The sequence below is a fragment of the Lithobates pipiens genome, unplaced genomic scaffold, assembly GCF_037356315.1.
Source record: "Lithobates pipiens isolate NorthernLeopardFrog02 unplaced genomic scaffold, aLitPip1_a1.2 Scaffold_23, whole genome shotgun sequence".
Taxonomy (NCBI): domain Eukaryota; kingdom Metazoa; phylum Chordata; class Amphibia; order Anura; family Ranidae; genus Lithobates; species Lithobates pipiens.
Genome location: NW_027507785.1, coordinates 131,635,447 through 131,655,895, shown reverse-complemented (window position 1 = coordinate 131,655,895; position 20,449 = coordinate 131,635,447). Strand labels below are relative to the sequence as shown.

Sequence of the window (20,449 nt, the reverse complement as noted above, 5' to 3'; positions counted from 1 at the left end):
CCTGCCATTTTAGCACCTCAAGAAATGAGATAGGCAGTCATAAATTAAAAGCTGTGTAAATTCCAGAAAATGTACTCTAGTTTGTAGACGCTATAACTTTTGCGCAAACCATTAAATATACGCTTATTGACATTTTTTTTTACTAAAGACATGTGGCTGAATACATTTTGGCCTAAATGTATGACTAAAATTGAGTTTATTCGATTTTTCTTATAACAAAAAGTAGAAAATATCTTTTTTTCTCAAAATTTTCGGTCTTTTTCTATTTTATATCGCAAAAAATAAAAATCGCAGAGGCAATCAAATACCATCAAAAGAAAGCTCTATTTGTGGGAAGAAAAGGATGCAAAATTTAATTTGGGTACAGCATTGCATGACCGCGCAATTACCAGTTAAAGCAGTGCAGTGCGAAATTGTAAAAAGACCTCTGGTCCTTAGGCTGACAATTGGTCCGGGGGTTTAAGTGGTTAAGGAGAGACTGCTCAGGCTGCCAATATACTGTGAGAATATGTTCAGCCTGCTTACAAAGATTGCCAGGTAGCAGAGAGATTGCACAGGTAACCCTCATACTAATCCTCTTTGTAGTTATAACCTTAGAGAGAGCTTGCTCAGGACCCTACTCGGTAACCCAGAGACTACTGTAAATCTACATGACATAAATCCTATTAAATGTTTGCAGTGTGTACTGAACCATTAGCATACTGACCGTATCTGAGAAAGAAAATATATTTTTAACAAACCATTTTACTAGTATGTTCCAGCACTGTTAGCTATAGTTGTGTGGATTCAGTGCCAAGAGGAAGTGAAAGTATTAATAATGCTCAAAGTGTCCCAAAGTTCTCAACTATCCTCTACTTAAATTACCAGCATACGTCCCTCCCTAAAACCCTTAAAAGCTAAAACACATTTTTATTTATAGTTTTAGAGTGTTTACAGGTTAGAACATGTTAGGTTATATATTCTGTGTCCCTGCAAACAAGATTCATTCTCTCTATTTTTTTTTTTTGTAATTCTTTTATTTATTTAATGTGGAAGAAATAACAGGCACATGGACAATCATAATAAAACATACAGAATTTCAAACATAGAGCTTACAGTATCACTCAGGTGGGACATATATAGAGACCACCCCCAACACAGGCTTAAAACGAAACAAGAAAAACATTCCCAGACCGGGGGCTAGAGTCCTTCTCCAGACCTCCAACATCAATTAGCAAACCAATCCCACCTAGGTGAGCAGCAATTATCGCATGGCCATGTATTACAGTGAGATGGACAAATTTTTTGTATTATAAAGAAAGGGAAAAGGAGGGAGATGGGCGATGAGCCGGGCCCCAGGCGGACAGAACAAACACTCGTTGAAAACCGGTCAGTCCCAGGGAAGCCCACAACCCACTACTGTCCGCCAGGGCTAACCGGCAGGATCTAAGCATGAAAAATAAAGGCTGAGAAAGCAAAACGGTAAGGGGAAAGGGGGGTACGGAAGGAAGAGACTACAGGGGGAAACAGAGAGAAAGGGGAGCCAGGGAGAAGGAAGGGGTATCAGAACAGAGAGACAGACCACGTAGAAGAAACACAGAGAAGGCTCCAGGCGAGCGAAAGCGAGGAAGGCAAACAGAAAAGAGCAAAACAGGGACCGTGAGTACCACTGGACCGCGGGGGGGGGAGCGAAGCCAGCCGACAGAGACCCTCTCTCAACGGGCATTTAAAGCTACCACCCGAAGGTAAGCCTCAGTGTAGGTGAAATGATTCCAAGGCCTCCAAGTCTCACGAAAGGCCTCCTCCCTATTATGAAGCGTCGCTGTGAGGTCTGCCATATCTCTTAATTCATTCACTTTAGAGAACCATAGAGCCATAGCCGGTGGGTTCTCCGATCTCCAGCACAGAGGGATACAGGCCTTCGCCGCGTTAAGCAGCTGAATAGTCAACGAGTTCCTGTACTTTTTAATGGAACGGTCCGACAAGTGCAGCAGGCAGGCCGCAGGGTTCCCCTCCAGAGAAACACCAGTCAGACGACTGATCGTGTCGGTCACCCCGTGCCAGAAGGGTACCAGCTTGGGACAGGCCCAGAAAACGTGCAGCATCGTTCCCTCTGCCTCCCCACAACGCCAGCAACATGCCGACACCTGGGGGAAGATGCGGTGGAGAACGGATGGGACTCTATACCACCGAGTTGTGATCTTGTAGCACGTCTCCTGAACCCGTGTGGCCATAGAGGATTTCTGTGCAAAATGGAGAATTTTCTGCTGTTGATCTGGAGTAAAGTGGGTGCCGAGCTCTGCCTCCCACTTCGCCACATACGAGGGGACATACCCCTCAGCCGGACGAATCAGGGCAGAGTAAAGGAGCGAGAGGCAGTGCCGCACCGGTTCCCCCCGGTGACAGATACGCTCTAACTCCGTGAGGGGGCGAGAGATGCCCGGCGTCCGCAAACAATTACGTAAGAAATTCCTCAATTGCAGACCGCTCCAAAAGTCCAGTGGGGGGTCCACTGCCCTCTGCCCTGCCTCCGGGGCGAGTCAACCATCCGGGCCGATAAAGTCACACAGCCGCCGCCTATCACCCATCTGCAGACGATGAAAGCAGGGGTTCTGAAAGCCCGGTATAAAGTCCGGGTTTCCCAGAACTGGCACCATGGGGGAGGGGACCGGGGACACCGACGAGTTCCGAACGGCCTCCCTCGTCACCCGCAGGGTGCCACCCAATGTGGGATGATCCAGTATAGCCCATGGCAAAGGCGCTGATGACCAGGGCCTGCTCCCGATCGTGTCCCCCGAGTCCTCCCTCTCCATGGCCACCCAAAGCTTCGCCCCCTCATGACAATGCCAGTCCACCAGCCTGGACAAGTGGACTGCCCTGTAGTATGTCTTCACGTCCGGAAGACCAACTCCACCCCAGTGCTTAGGCAGATGCAGATCATTCTCTCTATTTGTGTCTCAATGTGATGGCAATAAAAAAACACAAATAACCAAAATTGAGGAGAAACCTTTCAATAGTGATGACTGGTTTTGTGACAGCTGTCTAAAAAGATTGATTTTACTTTATACATTTTTCACTCACTTCCTGCTAAGTCTACAGAACAGGAAGTGAAGGGACTTCCCTCCAATGAAACACAGATGATAAGAAATCCCATCATAGATATTATTTCCTACACAATCCAAAAAAATATAAAAAATCCTTAAAGCAAGGCTGAAGTCTTTATCGTTACCCCCCAACCCCGACGTAACACTTAACATAATTACTAATTGAGCCCATAAACTCTTTCTGTGCATTTTTCATGCTGGACAAAGTAACACGATCTAATGTCAGACCACAACAGATACACAATTGGTATTTCCAGGTACAGTTCAGCATGGGATCCCTTACTCTTCCTCCTCAGGTTTCACATTTTATGTACTGAGAAATAAAACAAGGAATCTGACTGGCTGCTATGTTACTAATGCTCCATTTTCTCAAGATTTTAAAAGGAAGTCCCTACCACAACACATCGCTGAAGACGTCCTATGATAAAACGCGTCCAAAGTAACCACGCACACCACGTCACTTCCGGTCTGTCGAGCTGGGTGGAACACAGGTTGGAACACACGCTAGTTCCCTGTTCGTTTCTCCGCCCGTTCCCCCGCTCGTGCATTGGTTTTCCAGACCGTTAAGGAACATTAACAAACCCCTGGAGTGTTAATGGTGGGTGACCCTCCCCTAGGGTGTCACGTTCGGGGATTTTTTTACTGTGACCCCTGCGGTTGGGTAAGTCTCATCAAGGACCCCTGTTGTTTACACTTGCTTATCCTGAGGGGGTGTGCAAACATACTTTTCATTTTATTCCCATTTTTTATTTATACCTTTTTTTTATTGTGTTTTTTATAATAATTCTTTGTGGTGTAATATTATCCCGGGACTGTATCTATGTTACACTTTGTATATCACTCCCCTTGTGGGTTTATGCTATTGGAATCTTTTTAAAAAAAAAAATTTAATTAATTTTTTTCCGGTCTGCTAATTAACCACTTCGGACCCAGGCCAATTCTGACATTTCTCTCCTACATGTAAAATTCCTAATTTTTTTGCTAGAAAATTACATAGAACCCCCAAACATTATATATGTTTTTTTAGCAAAGACCCTAGAGAATACAATGGCGGTCATTGCAACTTTTTATCTCGCACGGTATTTGCGCAGCAATTTTTCGAACGCGTTTTTTTCAGAAAAAAAACAGTTTCATGCTTAAAAAAAAAAAAAAAGTTAAGTTAGCCCAATTTTTTTGCATAATGTGAAAGAGGAGGATACGCCGAGTAAATAGATACCCAACATGTCACGCTTCAAAATTGCACGCACTCGTGGAATGGCGCCAAACTTTGGTATTTAAAAATCCCCATAGGCGACGGTTTAAATTTTTTTACTGGTTACATATTTTGGGTTAAAGAGAAGGTCTAGGGCTAGAATTATTGCTCTCTCTAACGTTCGCGGCGATACCTCACATGTGGGGTTTGAACACCGTTTTCATATGTGGGCGGGACTTACGTATGCGTTCGCTTCTGTGTGCGAGCTCACGGGGACAGGGGCGCTAAATTTTTTTTTTTTTTTTTTTTTTTATTGTTAATTTTATTTTTATTTTTTTAGTTTTACACTTAAAAAAATTGATTGACTTTTGATTGACTTTTATTCCTATTACAAGGAATGTAAACATCCCTTGTAATAGGAATATGGCACGATCGGACCTATTTACAGTGAAATATGGGGTCAATAAGACCCCATATCTCACCTCTAGGCTGGGAAGAATATAAAAAAAAAAACGATCATGGCTTCCTAGCCAGATCGGCGCCGTTAATTTGAATACCGAGGCCGGGCGTGACGTCATAACATCGCGCCCGGCCTCCGAACGATTATAGAGACTCCGGGGACAATCTAGTCCACTGGAAATCTCTATGATCACTTGCTGGGGCCGGCGGATCCTGTGACCGACTCGCCGATGGAAACGGTGAATCGGTAGAAGCACCGGAGGGCGGCGGGAGGGGGGGCGTCCCCTCCCGCCGCCCGTAAGAACGATCAAGAGGCGGAACAGCCGCTATGATCATTCTTATGGTGTAGGGAATCGCCGGCTGAAAACGGCAATATCTGAATGATGTCTGTGGCCTCAGGCATCATTTAAAAATAACCAGCGAAACCCCATGACGTCAATAGACGTAGTGCGGGTCTCAAGTGGTTAATAAAGCCTATTTTTTTAACCTAACTCTTGTGACCTGGAATTACTACACTATGACACTTTTTCTATCTCTTTGAGGATATACTGACCTATTATCACCAGCCCGTTGGAACTTCCCTGTGCATCGAGGAAGGAGAAAAGGGTGGAAGGTTTCCCTCTGGATTTCTTTTCCCTGTGGATCAACCAGTTCCTGCACTTTGAGATATACAGGCTTGCTTGCCCTTCGTGGGCAAAGGGATTCGGTGAGTGGGGAGCCGAGGGGGTGAGCACGGAAGTCACCTGAACTATATGTCTGAGCACCAGTCACTTTAAAATACACCTGTCTGAAGATTTATAGTATATACTACTACCCTGCTGTAACAACTGATGTGGATTTCACTTATTTTTCTTATTTTTCTTTAAGGACGTTTAACTAAACAATTTTTATGGACGTTTTGCACTAAGTCATAACACACGTTTTTGTTTTATTTACTTTTTGTATACATATACTTTTTTATATATATTTTTTTTTCTCTAGGTGATCATGTGTGGATCTGGAGACTGATGTTGTTTTTTGCATTTTTGCACATTTTCTGTGCTTTTTTGTATTTTTTGCACTTTTGCACTTTCAATTAATATTACTTATTATTAATTCTTATTTATTTATATCACTTTTTGCTTTTGGCCTGTGATTAGCCTGCTTATACTGTGTATATGTTTATATTTGTGAGATATAGTGATTTATATATGCACTTTTTATGGTTTTTTTGTACACACTTAAAATTTTAGGGTTGCACCTGAATCACTTCTAGTACATTATAGCTAGTACTGTAGATTCGCCTCCTGTACCACTATTCAGGGATTAGAATAATTAGCATTGGATTCATGCTTCTAAGTGGTATTTTCTGACAACTACTTACCTTTTAGTCTATAACTATACGGCTTGCTCGTAGTCTGTCCTGCTTATCCCTCTCTTCTCTTCTTCTTTTATTAGCGGCTGCTGGGGGCATTAATCAATATTTATCTGGATTTTTCCAGCCTTCTAAGTTAAATATATATATATATATATATATATATATATATATATCTATAAAATTCTATTTACTTATTAGAGGTAGCGCCTGGGCCCTTTTAACACATAATTTGATAATGGCATATCTAATAAACTGGATTATAAAATGCTTCCTTCATTTGAATATTCATTGTTAGAACATTGTAACTCCTAGTTGATTAAAGTTCTAAACAAGATACGTTTCTGGCAACGCTTTTCCAAAACCTGGAATTATCTCTTGGAATGAGGGACAATCTGTAACTGTACAAATGAATGACACGTAAAGATCAGCTGCTGTTCACTTCATATAGAAGACAGATTTACACGTGTGCTAAATGAGTTCATGAGTTCATGAGTCCAACCCTCCCTAAGATAATGTACTCAAAATCTATGTCACACAATAATCTGCAGGCTGTCACACCCAGCTCTGCAAATCTCAGATCTAGACATTTACAAATATGCCATTGCCATAGCAACATGACACTACTTTATTATAGATATCACACTGATTTATTGACTGGCCTGCAAAGACCATAAGGAAAGACCAATAAATGTAACTATATTTTAAAATGAAACAAATCACAGGACAAAAATTAATAAAATGCCAGAATAATGTATACTATATCTTGATCATTGGTTTTTCAACTTAAAAGGGGCCACATTAGCATTCACAAGTTAAGTGAAGGGCTCCATCTACTGTATTGCAACATTTTATTTCAATTTTAAATTCAGAAATATCAGGTGATGTATATACAATACATGATAATACCAGATTGCCATACATAATAAAAGCAGGAAAAGACATGCCAAAGTCTGCAGCGAATTAAAGGTTAAGTTCACCTTTATGGAAAAAATAATAAATGAACATGTTTTTGCAGAAAAAAAATTATGGATGGGCCGCCATTGCACATATCCCTGTGAATGATGCAGCTGTGCGGGCAGAGGTCTGTACAGCCATAGGATTTTACATGTGACAACAGCTACAGGACAAAGTAACTCCTGCCCACTGTCACAGGGGGGAATCTCAAAGGGTGATGCAGGGGATGGAAACATCAGAACATGTTACGTCCTAAATATGAGTTTAACACGTAACATGCTCTAAAGGTGAACTTATGTTTTAAAAATAATAAATTTTTACTGGTGGCTGCATTTGGTCCCCGCTTGTTTCCTGTACTTACCCAGTCCATGGCATGTGGAGTTCTGTAGCGCCTGTTCACCTATTTTTTTAATGGCAATATAGTAATTCTCAGCAACTTCGGATAAGGCTGGAAAAAGAGAACAGCAGTTAGTTCACATCTAACATGTACATTCAACCCTAGCATTAACATTGTCGTTTTTAGAACCAAAATAACTATTGATTGCACAGTTGTAAATGTGTGGACATTAAGGCTTCATGCACACTGGAGCTCATCAACTGCAGTTTATTGGAGCTTGTGAGTTTTTTTTTTTAAAGCCCATAAACTCCACTCTATGTTAGCCTATGTGTCCATGTGTGCAATGAGCAGTGGAGTTTATGGGCTTTTTTCTGAACGCCAGAAATTTGCATTCAAAGTGCAGTTTTTCACCGCCAAAAAAGTCAAATGCCGATAAACGCTCATAAACGCTAGTACAAAACGCTGTTAAAAGCAAGTTTTTCAACCAGCGTTTTCTGCCAGAAATCTGGCATCCAGAAAAGCTTTTTTGAGCTTCAGTGTGCATGGAGCCTTAGGGTCCTTTCATACAGGCAATCCAATCAGGTCCACCTGACAGTTTTTCAGGCAGACCTGATCGGATGGACTATGCATTCCTATGTGTAAATGGACTTGTGTCTGTTTACACTGGCCTACCTCCAGGTTTGATCAGGCCCGTTAAAAAAAAATGGAGGAGGACTGAGTCCTCTTCTGTTTGGCCAGACCAGATCGGAGGCAGCCTGGTGTAAACAGACAGCAGAAGCTGGTTAATCCCAGTCGCTCATAGAGCAGGTTCTGTCCATGTCCACTCTACATAAACTGAGTGGACATGGACATGTCATCCACCCTGCTCTATTCCAATCAGCAGGGGATCTGTGAGTGGATGCCCTGCTGAATGTCTCCCCACCACCACTGCTGCTGGAAGAAGAGGAATCTCCTGCAACACCACTGGACCAGTTAGAAGACTTTAAGAAAAAAGTACGCATAGGTTTTTAAAAAATATGAGGGAAAGGGGGATGAGGAGGCAGAGGGTTATGCCGCGTACACACAATCAGACTTTCCGGAGGACCAGAGTGCGCCGGACAATCCGCTCGTGTGTGGGCTCCGGCAGACTTTTTTTTCCCCAAAAGTCCGGCGGACTTAGAAAGTAGTTTTGACTCACTCGCAGTCCGGCGGACAATCCAGCCATCTGTGTGATAGTCCGCCGGACTTTTGAAATGAACGGACTTTCCCGCACATGGAGAAAAGTCCATTCATTTTGAACACAGCTCCAGGTAGACGGGACTAGCGAAGGAAGTCAATGTCGCCGCCTTTGGCGGCGAGATTGACGCGTCGCTGGCCCCATCACCTGGTATGGACTTAAAGGGGAAACCCTATGCCGAAGAAGCAGCGTGGGGGTCCCCCCCAAGGTCCATACCAGACCCTTATCTGAGCACGCAGCCCGGCGCCGGTCAGGAAAGGGGTGGGGACGAGCAAGCAACACCCCTCCTGAGCCGTACCAGGCCGCGTGCCCTGAACATGGGGGGGTGCTTTGAGGAAGGGGGGCCCTGCGGCACTCGCTCGCCCCCACCCCTTTTCCTGACCGGCCGGGCTGCGTGCTCGGATAAGGGTCTGATATGGACCTTGGGGGGGACCCCCTTGTCATTTTTTCTGTGTAAGGTTTCCCCTTTAAGTCCATAAAAGGTGACGGGGCCAGCGACGTGTCAACATTGACTTCCTTCGCTAGTCCCATCTATTTGGAGCCGTGTTCAAAATTAACGGACTTTCCTCCGTGTGTGGGCAAGTCCATTCATTTCAAAAGTCTGGCGGACTCCCGCCATAGTCTGCCGGAAAAGTCCGGTCTGTGTGGGCAGGTCTGTCGTTCGGAAAGTCTGGCGGACCTCAGCTGCAAAGTCCGGCGGGTGTTCCGCCGGACTAAGTCCACTAATCGTGTGTACACAGCATTACATGCCAGGAGTTCCACTATATGAATGTGTAAAGGGAAGGTCCATAGCCTGGGCACAGGTTTTCTTTAACATATAATTGCAGCCAAAATGAACCTCTGAACCTTAGATAGTTTTCACAGGAATAAGTGAAACTGTTGAAAGCTTTTCTCTTTACTTCAAATGACTGTAAGATTTTTAATTTCCCCTCACTTTTTGTCACATTTACAATTGTAACCATGACAAATACTGAAGGTGGATCAGTACAAATGGAACACAGACAACAATAAAAATATGGCAGATGTTCTACTCTACCCTATTATGTACAATCTAGAAAAAGTTTTGGCCTGGAGTCTTACTTAAAGTGGTTGAAAATATCAGACATGAAATGTGAACAAAGCATACCATGTACTTGTCTCAATCCAAAGGATTAAGTTTAATTGCCAATTGCTGCCTCGTTCCTCTGCTATGTACCCGAGTCACTTTTGACAGGTTTTCCTGACATTAAGAGAAAATGGTGACAGGGTAGGGAGCTCCAGCTGTGTGCCTGTGATTGACAGCCTCAGCTCTATTCCTATGTGCTGTAAGAAGGGGGTGTGTCCCTTCCCTGCAAACAGCTCTCAACTCTCCTCATTGAGCTCTGCAGAGTGTAACATCAGCTCCCTCACCCCTGCTTTCTGGAAGCTTGGGCAAGCTGTATAAATCCTTGACTGACTGTAGAGAAGAGAAGACTACAGATATACAGGTGCAACTTAAGTAGGAGGATTTGTTTAATCTCTGTGTATCATCTGAGGCTAATCACTTCCCTGGGTATATGTATATGTGGGGGTTTACAACCAGGGTGTTATGATCAGGGGTGTACCTAGAGCATTCGGCACCCAGGGCCCATCCTATATCTGGCACCCCCCCCAACTGTAAAAACACCCACAAAAAACACCCTCCTCTGCCAAGATCAGAGTTTTTTAATTATGCTTTCTTTTTTAAATGGCGCTGTTGGCTACCAAGTAAACCGGAAGTGACACTGTGCTGTCGCTTCCAGTTTTCTACATCGGAGACCTGATCAAAGGCAAATTCGGCTTTGTTCGGGTCTCTGGCCAGCTGGCTGGTGGCTCAGGTCTGTGGGTGGCATGGGAGACCTGGGCGGAGCTGTGGGGGGATGGGGACGTCCCCTCCCGCTCCTTGTAATAACAGCCGATGCTGTTCATCCATGGTAGCCAGTGACAATAGACAGGACAGAGGTGTCAGTCACTCAGGTGTGAGCAGATGCCACATTTTTGGACATATCGTGCCAAGGTCAGGAAAGTGGAGAGCTGGACTGGAGCTGCTATGAGGGAGACATCAGAATGAGACGGGGAGACAGCTGACAATACAAAGTATGGCCCATACTTTGCATTATCTACTGTCCTCAGGGACAGATCTGATCCAGAGATCCCACTGTATGGCGATCTCTGGATCGGATCTGTCCCTGGGGACAGCATTGGCATTGATGATTTGATTCAGATTTGGGAACTGACCTGCTGACAAGGCGTGTTGCTTGCTGGACGTGGATGGGATCTGAGGGCTGCAGGGAAGATGGCAAGATGCTGCTGTGACCTGCTGCTTGCTGGACGGATCTGATGGCTGCAAGATGTCTGTGTAAGTCCCCCCTTTATCAGATCAGCTCATCTACTCTATACCTGGTTTGGGAACACAGCAAAACCACCCCCCCTTCCCCTTACCAGGTAAGATCACAGCTCAGCTACTATAGGTGGGTGGTGGCCACACAGCAATATACAGCACACACCTGCATTCTGCAACTTGTATACAGCACACGCCTGCATTCTGCAACCTGTACACAGCACACGCCTGCATTCTGCAACCTGTACACAGCACACGCCTGCATTCTGCAACCTGTACACAGCACACGCCTGCATTCTGCAACCTGTACACAGCACACGCCTGCATTCTGCAACCTGTACACAGAACACGCCTGCATTCTGCAACCTGTACACAGCACACGCCTGCATTCTGCAACCTGTACACAGCACACGCCTGCATTCTGCAACCTGTACATAGCATACGCCTGCATTCTGCAACCTTCATATAGCACACGCCTGTGTTCTGCAACCTGTATATAGCAAACGCCTGCATTTTGCAACCTGTACATAGCACACGCCTGGATTCTGCAACCTATACATAGCAAAAATCTGGAGTCTACAACCTGTACATGGGTACATGGCACATGCCTGCATTCTGCATCCCCCCCCCCCCATCAGGTCAGCTACACTATACCTGGGTGGTGGTGGACACAGCAACCCCCCCTTCCCCTTTTATGACAGGCCAGCACAGTTAAGGATGACAGGACAGACACACTCCTCCAGCATCTTCTCACAACCCACACACCCCCTATCACCAGCTCACCTCGGCTCTTAGCTTCAGCTGGGGAGGTTTAGACTCCGGAAGATGATGTGGACACAGTGTGTAACAGCAGCCACCCCTGCGCTGAATGATGACACACTCAGCTCGGCTGCTCAGCAGTGGTGGGTGGAGCTAGCAGGTGAAAACAGAAACTAGACCATACTATTTCGGCCGCAGTGCTGGGGGTGTTCCAGCTCACAAAAAACATAGCAGCCAGAGCCAGGGATTCCCTTCAGGATTCTGTCAGACAGTGTCTGAGTGCAGAGTAAACCCCATAGCAATGCCACCCAGCCACTTACACCCCCCTCAATGTGTGGCACCTGGGGGGGAACGCCCCCCCGCCCCCCGCTTGGTACGCCCCTGGTTATGATCAGGGGTCAGGCTCAAAGACCAGTTGCTATAGCAGTGAGAAGCTCACACAGAAACCAGCTGGATAGGTACACAGGCAGGTCACCCTGGTGGATGATCTAAGTACTAACCCATAATACAATAGATAGTGCTGCGCTATCTTCAAAGATAAAGTGCCAAGTATATAGTATATCAAAAAATAAATTAAATCAAGGAATATATTATATTAAATTATCCCAAGAGAAATACAGCATACAGTGTGCTTACCACAATCTAGCCAAAACAACCAAAGTGCGATGTGCTAATTGATAGGTGCTACATAAAGGTGCCAAGTGCTAAAAAAAAGGGAGGGCTGAAGATCCCTAGTATTAATCTTGTTAAGGAGTGAAGGAGAAAAACCTCCTCAAAGTAATAATACTCCTATTATCCATGTGAAAAAAATATATATTTAAAAAGTATTACTAGTATAATTTTATAAATAAAAAAAATTAATAGAAAATTTATTGTGAATCAATCCACACCCTAGCACCAGCGTAAATAACTAAATAATTAATGATATCCCAAGATGTCACAGACAATAGGTGAATAAATTAAATCGTGATAAACATCATATGAGCCCCAGGTGTCACAAAAGGAGAAAATATTAAATTAATAAACTATATAAATAAAAAAAATATAGTTCAAAGAGCACAACCAGTGTGCCTACTAAGTGATCAAATATAACAAATATTTTCAATCATTTTAGTAAAAATTATAATAATAATAATAATAGTTCCTCCAAAAAAAAGGTTCACATTAATAGGAAGTATTATTATGCGAGTGAGTATGTATAAAAATGTACTTATCCAGGGAGGATCACACTAAGGAGGGGAAGGTTGACTCGTCCTAGGTGTATAAGCAACTTCAGCTCAGTGAAGATGTCCCAGGGAAGATCGCCACACTTATCCCCCTTTAATAGAAATAAGCTCCAAGGAAGAGATAGATCTTCTTTCCTTCAATCCGGTAGTTCCATTTTTTTTTTAAAGAAAAAAGGTAACATTGCACAATATTGTATTATTATTTACTTTTTCAAAGGGTTGTCCTTTGAAAAAGTCACGTGGCAGTGACGCAACGTGTGAGGGAGAGGAGATCTGACAGCGCATGAGTGTTTCTAGCAGTGCAGCGGCTGCAGGCTCATGCAGTGATCTGACCATTTGTATTGCGCTCTCATTCTTCTGGACATGTGAGTGGCTCTTTATGCTGATTCAGCGTTGTTTGTGGTTACAATATTGCACAACGCTACCTTTTTTCTTTTTAAAAAAAACAGAACTACCGGATTGGAGGAAAGAAGATCCTTGGAGCTTATTTCTATTAAAGGGGGATAAGTGTGGCGATCTTTCCTGGGACATCTTCACTGAGCTGAAGTTGCTTATATACCTAGGATGAGTCAACCTTCCCCTCCTTAGTGTGAGCCTCCCTGGGTAAGTACATTTTTATACATACTCACTTGCATAATAATACTTCCTATTAATGTGAACCTTTTTTTCAGAGGAACACTTATTATTATAATTTTTATTAAAATTATTGAAAATATTTTTTATATTTGATCACTTAGTGGGCACTCTGGTTGTGCTCTTTGCACTATATTTTTTTTATTTATATAGTTTATTCATTTAATATTTTCTCCTTTTGTGACACCTGGGGTGCATATGATGTTTATCGCGATTTAATTTATTCACCTATTGTCTGTGACATCTTGGGATATCATTAACCACTTGACCACTGGGCACTTAAACACCCTTAATAACCAGACCAATTTTCAGCTTTTGGTGCTCTCACATTTTGAATGACAATTACTCAGTCATGCAACACTGGACCTATATGAAATTTTTGTCCTTTTTTTTCACACAAATAGAGCTTTCTTTTGGTGGTATTTAATCACCTCTGTTTTTTATCTTTTGTGCTATAAAAGAAAAAAGACCGAAAATTCTGTGAAAAAATGAATTTTTCTTCGTTTCTGTTATAAAATTTAGCAGATTAGTAATTTTTTTCTTCATAAATTTTGGCCAAAATTCATACTACTACATATCTTTGGTAAAAATAAGTACAAATTGTTGGATATTATTTGGTCTTTGTGAAAGTTATAGAGTCCACAAGCTATGGCGCCAATATCTGAAAATTGATCACACCTGAAGTACTGATGGCCTATTTCAATTCTTGAGACCTTAACATGCCAGAAAAGTACAAATACCCCCCAAATGACCCCTTTTTGGAAAGAAGACATTCCAAGGTATTTAGTAAGTGGCATGATGAGTTTTTTGAAGTTTTATTTTTTCCCACAATTCTTTGCAAAATCAAGATTTTTTTTCCCACAAAATTGTCATATTATCAGGTTATTTCTCACACACAGCATATGCATACCACAAATTACACCCCAAAACACATTCTGCTATTACTCCAGAGTACGGCGATACCACATGTGTGAGACTTTTACACAGCGTGGCCACATACAGAGGCCCAACATGCAGGGAGCGCCATCAGGCGTTCTGGAGCACCGAGGACAATTCTGAAATTTCTCTCCTACATGTAAAAGTCATCATTTATTTGCTAGAAAATTACACAGAACCCCAAAACATTATATATATTTTTTTAGCAAAGACCCTGGAGAATACAATGTTGGTCGTTGCAAATTTTTATCTCACACGGTATTTGTGCAGCAATTTTTCAAACGCGTTTTTTTGGGGGAAAAAACAGTTTTGTGCTTAAAAAAAAAAAAACAGTAAAGTTAGCCCAATTTTTGCATAATGTGAAAGATGAAGTTATGCTGAGTAAATAGATATCGAACATGTCACTCTTCAAAATTGCACATGCCCGTGGAATGGCGCCAAACGTCGCTACTTAAAAATCCCCATAGGCGACGCTTTAAATTTTTTTTACTGGTTACATGTTTTGAGTTACAGAGGAGGTCTAGGGCTAGAATTATTGCTCTCGCTCTAACGTTCACGGCAATACCTCACATGTGTGTTTTGAACACCGTTTTCATATGTGGGTGGGGCTTATGTATGCGTTCGCTCCTGCATGCGAGCACATGGGGACAGGGGCGCTTTAAAAAAAAATAATTTTATTGTTCATTTTACTTTATTTATTTTAGTTTGACATTTTTTTCCCCCAAAAAAAAATTTTGATCACTTTTATTCCTATTACAAGGAATGTAAACATCAGGAATATGGGATGACAGGTCCTCTTTACAGTGAAATCTGGGGGTCAATATGACCCCACATCTCACCTCTAGGCTGGGAAGCCTGAAATAAAAAAAATAAAAAATAAAAAAGATTCTGGTTTTGATCGTATTGGTGAGTTGGTAGAAGCACCGGAGGGCGGTGAGGGGTGGGGGGGGGGGGCGTCTATGGCTGGGTATTGCAGGGTATCACCGAGTATGGCTGGGTATCGCCGAGTATGGCTGGGTATTGCAGGGTATCTCCAAGTATGGCTGGGTATGGCAATTTATGGCAGGGTATTGCAGAGTATTGGCGGGGTATTGGGGGGTATTGCAGAGTATTGGCGGGTATTGCAGAGTATTGGGGGGCATTGCAGAGTATTGGGGGGTATTGCGGGGTATTGGGGGTATTGCAGAGTATTGGGGGGTACTGCAGAGTATTGGGGGGTACTGCAGAGTAATGGCAGGGTACTGCAGAGTATTGGGGGGTACTGCAGAGTAATGGCAGGGTACTGCAGAGTATTGGGGGGTACTGCAGAGTATTGGGGGGTACTGCAGAGTAATGGCAGGGTATTGCAGGGTATTGCAGAGTAATGGGGGGTATTGCAGAGTAATGGCAGGGTATTGCAGAGTAATGGGGGGTACTGCAGAGTAATGGGGGTACTGCAGAGTAATGGCAGGGTATTGCAGAGTAATGGGGGGTACTGCAGAGAAATGGGGGGTACTGCAGAGAAATGGGGGGTACTGCAGAGTAATGGCTGGTATTGCAGAGTATTTGCAGGGTATTGCAGTGTATTTGCAGGGAACTGAGGGGTTAAATTCGGTGAGCAGCGATGTGGGCACTGCAGATGCAGCCCACATCGCTGCTAACACCGATCTCTTTCCCCTCCGCTGTACCGATCGGTACAGAGAGGGGGAGGGAGGAACCGGCGTCATAACATGACGCCGGTTTGTTTACAAGTGATCACTCCATCATTTGACGGAGCGATCGCGTGGTAAACGGCCGCGACGAGCGGCCGTTTACCGTGATCCGTGATGCGCCGGGTCCACTGGACCCAGGGGGCGTGCGAGAGCAGAATTCTGGGAGGCCGTTAATTAACGGCCTCTCAGAGTTGAACAACCGCCCTGAAGCCGTTAATCGGCAATGGGCGGTTGTTAAGTGGTTAATTATTTAGTTATTTACACTTGTGCTAGGGTGTGGATTGATTCACAATTGTTTATTAATTTATTTTATTTATATAATTATAAAATTATACTAGTAATATTACTATATATATATATATATATATTATAATTTTTTTCGCATGGATAATAGGAGTATTATTACTTTGAGGAGGTTTTGTTCCTTCACAAGATTAATACTAGGGATCTTCAGCCCTCCCTTTTTTTTTTAGCACTTTGCACCTTTATGTAGCACCTTTTAATTAGCACATCGCACTTTGGTTGTTTTGGCTAGATTGTGGTAAGCACACCGTATGTTGTATTTATCTTGGGATAATTTAATGTAATATATTCCTTGATCTAATTTATTTTTTGATATACTATATACTTGCCCCTTTATCTTTGAAGATAGAGCAGCACTATCTATTGTATTATACTTATCTTTGGTTGGCTGGCCTGTTTTGAGTGCTTGCAGCTGTTTTATCTTCCTTTATTTATTTAATCTTTTATTATTTTTGTATTGAATACTTTTCTATTCATTTCTTGCACTTAAGTCATTTTTTCTTTCTTTCTTCTTTTTTAATAAGTACTAACCCAGTGTTCACCAGGGCTCTTAATGGTGGAAATGGAATTTGCAGCTTGTTAGCACCAGTTCACAGTCCTCAGGATCGCCCCATCAGGAGGTAAACAAGCCGGGGCCAAATAGCGTATTAAGTAAGAATCGAACAGAACCATAGTCAGTAAACAAGCCAAAATGGTCAGGAACTAGTTGTTGCAGGTTGGGATCAGGCAGAAGCGTAGTTGAGAAACAAGCCAAGGACTGATAATGAGTGGTAGCAAAATATGGATAGTGACAGAGAAGAAAAGAGTGAGATACTGGCTGAGAGAGGACAATAATCTGGCAAACAGGAAGTGCAGAGACATGGCTTAAATCAGGATGTTTATGGGAGAAGCAAAGAGTTCAGAGTTCAAGATAAACATAGGTTCAAGACAGGATCATTCAAGGAATTTTCCAGGGAACTGTTCAGCATTCCGGGTAGCTCAGCAAGAAGAGACATTGGCTGACACAGAAGAAGTTCCAGGTTCAAATCCAGGCCCCGACACAGGGTTATATAATCAAGCCAAACTGGCCATACCTGTGGGGATCTGAAGGTGCAGAACACCACAATTCTCTGCTCAGTGGATGTGCAAATCAATGGCTGCTAAATTCATGTTTTTTTGATATTCCCATTAATTCCTATGAAGAAGTACAACACAGTAGTAGTTTGTCCTCATTCAATGCAGCTATATTAGCAGAGGTGAAAAAAAAGAAAGAAAATTATCATATCTTTAAGAATGTATATGCTGATCCTTGATGCCGGTCACATTTGTTTGTACGGAGGGAAAATTTCTTCCAGTCAAGAGCCTCAAGACTGCCCAGAGATATACTATTGTTATTATTATTATTATATAGGATTTATATAGAGCCAACATTTTGCTCAGTGCTTTACAATGTAGAGTGGGGACATCACAATACAAAGACTGGGAGGGCCCGGCTTGTGAGGCCCACAATCTAAAGGGAGAGGGAGGTGGTACAAAAGGGAATAGCTCCCGGGGTTGATCTGATGGAGGTAGCTTGGGTACAGTTCTTTGGTGGAGGTGGGGTAGGCTTTCCTGAATAAGTGAGTTTTTAGGGATCGCCTAAAAGGTGGACAGGATAGAGTCTTACATAACATACTGGGACAGGGAGTTCCACAGGATGGGAGAGGCTCCGGAGAAGTTCTGGAGGCGAGCATGGGAGGAGGTAACGAGGGAGCTAGAGAGCGTGAGATCTTGGGAGGAGTGGAGAGCACGATTAGGGTGATATATGCAGATCAGGTTGGTGATATAGCTGGGGGCGATGTTGTGGATGGCCTTGAATGTTGTGGTTAGCATTTTGTATTTTTATATGGTGGGGTAGGGGAAGCCAGTGAAGGGATTGGCAGAAAGAAGCAGCAGTCCTGAATCGATTAGTAAGGTGTATTAGTCTAGCAGCAGCATTCAGAATAGCATGTGTAAGGGTAGGCCAATGAGGAAAGAGTTGCAGTAGTCAAGGCGGGAAATAAGCAAGGAATGGAAACGTTTTTTGTGGTGTCGTTAGTCAGGAAGGGGCCAATTCTGAAAATGTTGCTGAGGTTAAGGCGGCAAGATGTAGCCAGTGATTGGATGTGGGGGCGGAAGGAGAGGTCAGAGTCCAAGATTACACCCAGCACCTTTGCGTGTGAGGAGGGACCAATGGTTGTGCCGTTGATCTTAATGATAAAGTCATGGGGAGAGGATCAGCGAGGAGAAAATATTACAAGCTCAGTTTTAGAAAGATTGAATTTGAGGAAGTGGTGTGACATCCATACTGATGTCAATCAGTAAGTTTGTGATACATGGGTTATATATATGGGTTATGAGATTGAAGGGGTAGGTTGAGAAGTGGAGAGATAGATCTGGGTGTCGTCAGCGTAAACGTGGTATTGGAAGCCATGTGAGGTTATCAACTGGCCCAGGGAAGAGGTATAGAGAAGATAGGAAAGGCCTAATGACAGAGCCTTGGGGTACACCAACAGAAAGAGGAGCAGCGGAGATGGTGTTGTATGTGACACTTAAAGTGCGCTGAAATAAATGGATAAACTGGAGAAAAAAGACAAATGCAGTGCACTTCAAAAGAGTAGATTGAAAGAGAGGGAGAGTGAAGAACTGGAAGGTGCAATGTGGGGAGAGGAGAAGTCTGACACCACCTCCTTTTCATCCGCTGGGTCTGGGTGAGTGAGTCCAGAGGAGGCCGCTATGGGATAGGGCAGCTGGAGAGGTGGTGTCGGATTCCTGGAGCCAGGTTTCAGTAATAGCAAGTGGATTGAAGGAGCTGAAGAGGAAAAGGTAATTGACAGAGGCAAGTTTATTAGAGACTGAGCGGGCATTCTGAGGGCACATAAGCAGGGGCTGACTCGTGGAATTAGGGGAATTGGAATAAGAGAGTGGGAGTTACGGCTACTGTAAGAGGAGGAAGACTGCCAATTCTGGGGGTGAGAGGAGGGCCAGGGTTTAGCACGATATCCCCAGACATTAAAAGTAGTAGGAGGGTGACGGCGGTAAGGTGGGAGTGGGATTTATACGAGGGCAGGGGGTAGGTGCTGCAGTGGAGTGAAAGTGTTGACATTGTTTGGGCTCAGAATGAGCAGGAGGTGATAAGTACAGTAATATTGAGAGGGCAAAAGTGAGGGAGATATGTACAGGTTGTGGACTGGAGGGGGGGTAAAGAAATTAGAGTTTGAGGAAAGAGGGCATTATTGCAAAGAAAAGGATAAGTATGAGCATGTTGGAGGGTGAAGAGAAAGGGAAAAGATGAAAGGTAACCTCCAGACAACTTGGTGTGGAGCACTAATATTTGTACTTGCTTTTAGTAGAAGCGCCTTAGTTAAAGTGCCAGGCACTCATCACCCATTATGGCACTTTGCGCAAGATGTGGTCAGCCTACCCTTGCAAGCTGTCCAATGAGTTGAACTAAATTTATATTGAGATGGGGTAGGGGAAGGATACTATACTATAATTCTGATAAGGATTCAAGATAAAAGGAAGATTGATGATCAGTCACTGGGTCAGAAAAATAAGGAAGAGGAAGCGAAAAGTAAAGTAAAGCAGTGCAAAAAGCAGTGATAATATGCAAAGTGCAATCATCGTTATTAACCAATTATATTCAAAGTTATAGTAATCAGGACATTGGAAAATGTTGTGTTTTGCTGTTATTTGCATATGGTTTTGTCCTTATCAACTATAACATATTTTACAAGGATATAGGAACAGTATACTAGTTTATATTTTTCTTTGATTTTTGTCCTAACAGCTGTCCAGCAAAGACAGCCAGGGGAGGGAGTTAAAAAATATTTTTATGGATGATAATAATATGCATAGTTTAAAATGTATGTATAGTTCCAACTGCTTTAAATGTGAGCATTTAACCTAATGTCCTGCTCTGGTGACAACTTTAAATGCTGAATTTCCCACCACATTCTGTCTCAGTG

At 43.2% G+C, this 20,449-nt stretch overlaps 1 protein-coding gene across 1 annotated transcript in view; it reads right to left on the bottom strand.

The window, feature by feature from the left end:
* BAIAP2L2 (BAR/IMD domain containing adaptor protein 2 like 2) overlaps window positions 1-20,449 on the bottom strand; it is a 218,081-nt gene that overhangs the window by 159,945 nt on the left and 37,687 nt on the right. The window contains exon 3 of the mRNA XM_077452380.1: window positions 7,407-7,493. Within this exon, the coding sequence (XP_077308506.1) occupies window positions 7,407-7,493 (87 nt within the window). The remainder of the gene's footprint in view (window positions 1-7,406; window positions 7,494-20,449) is intronic.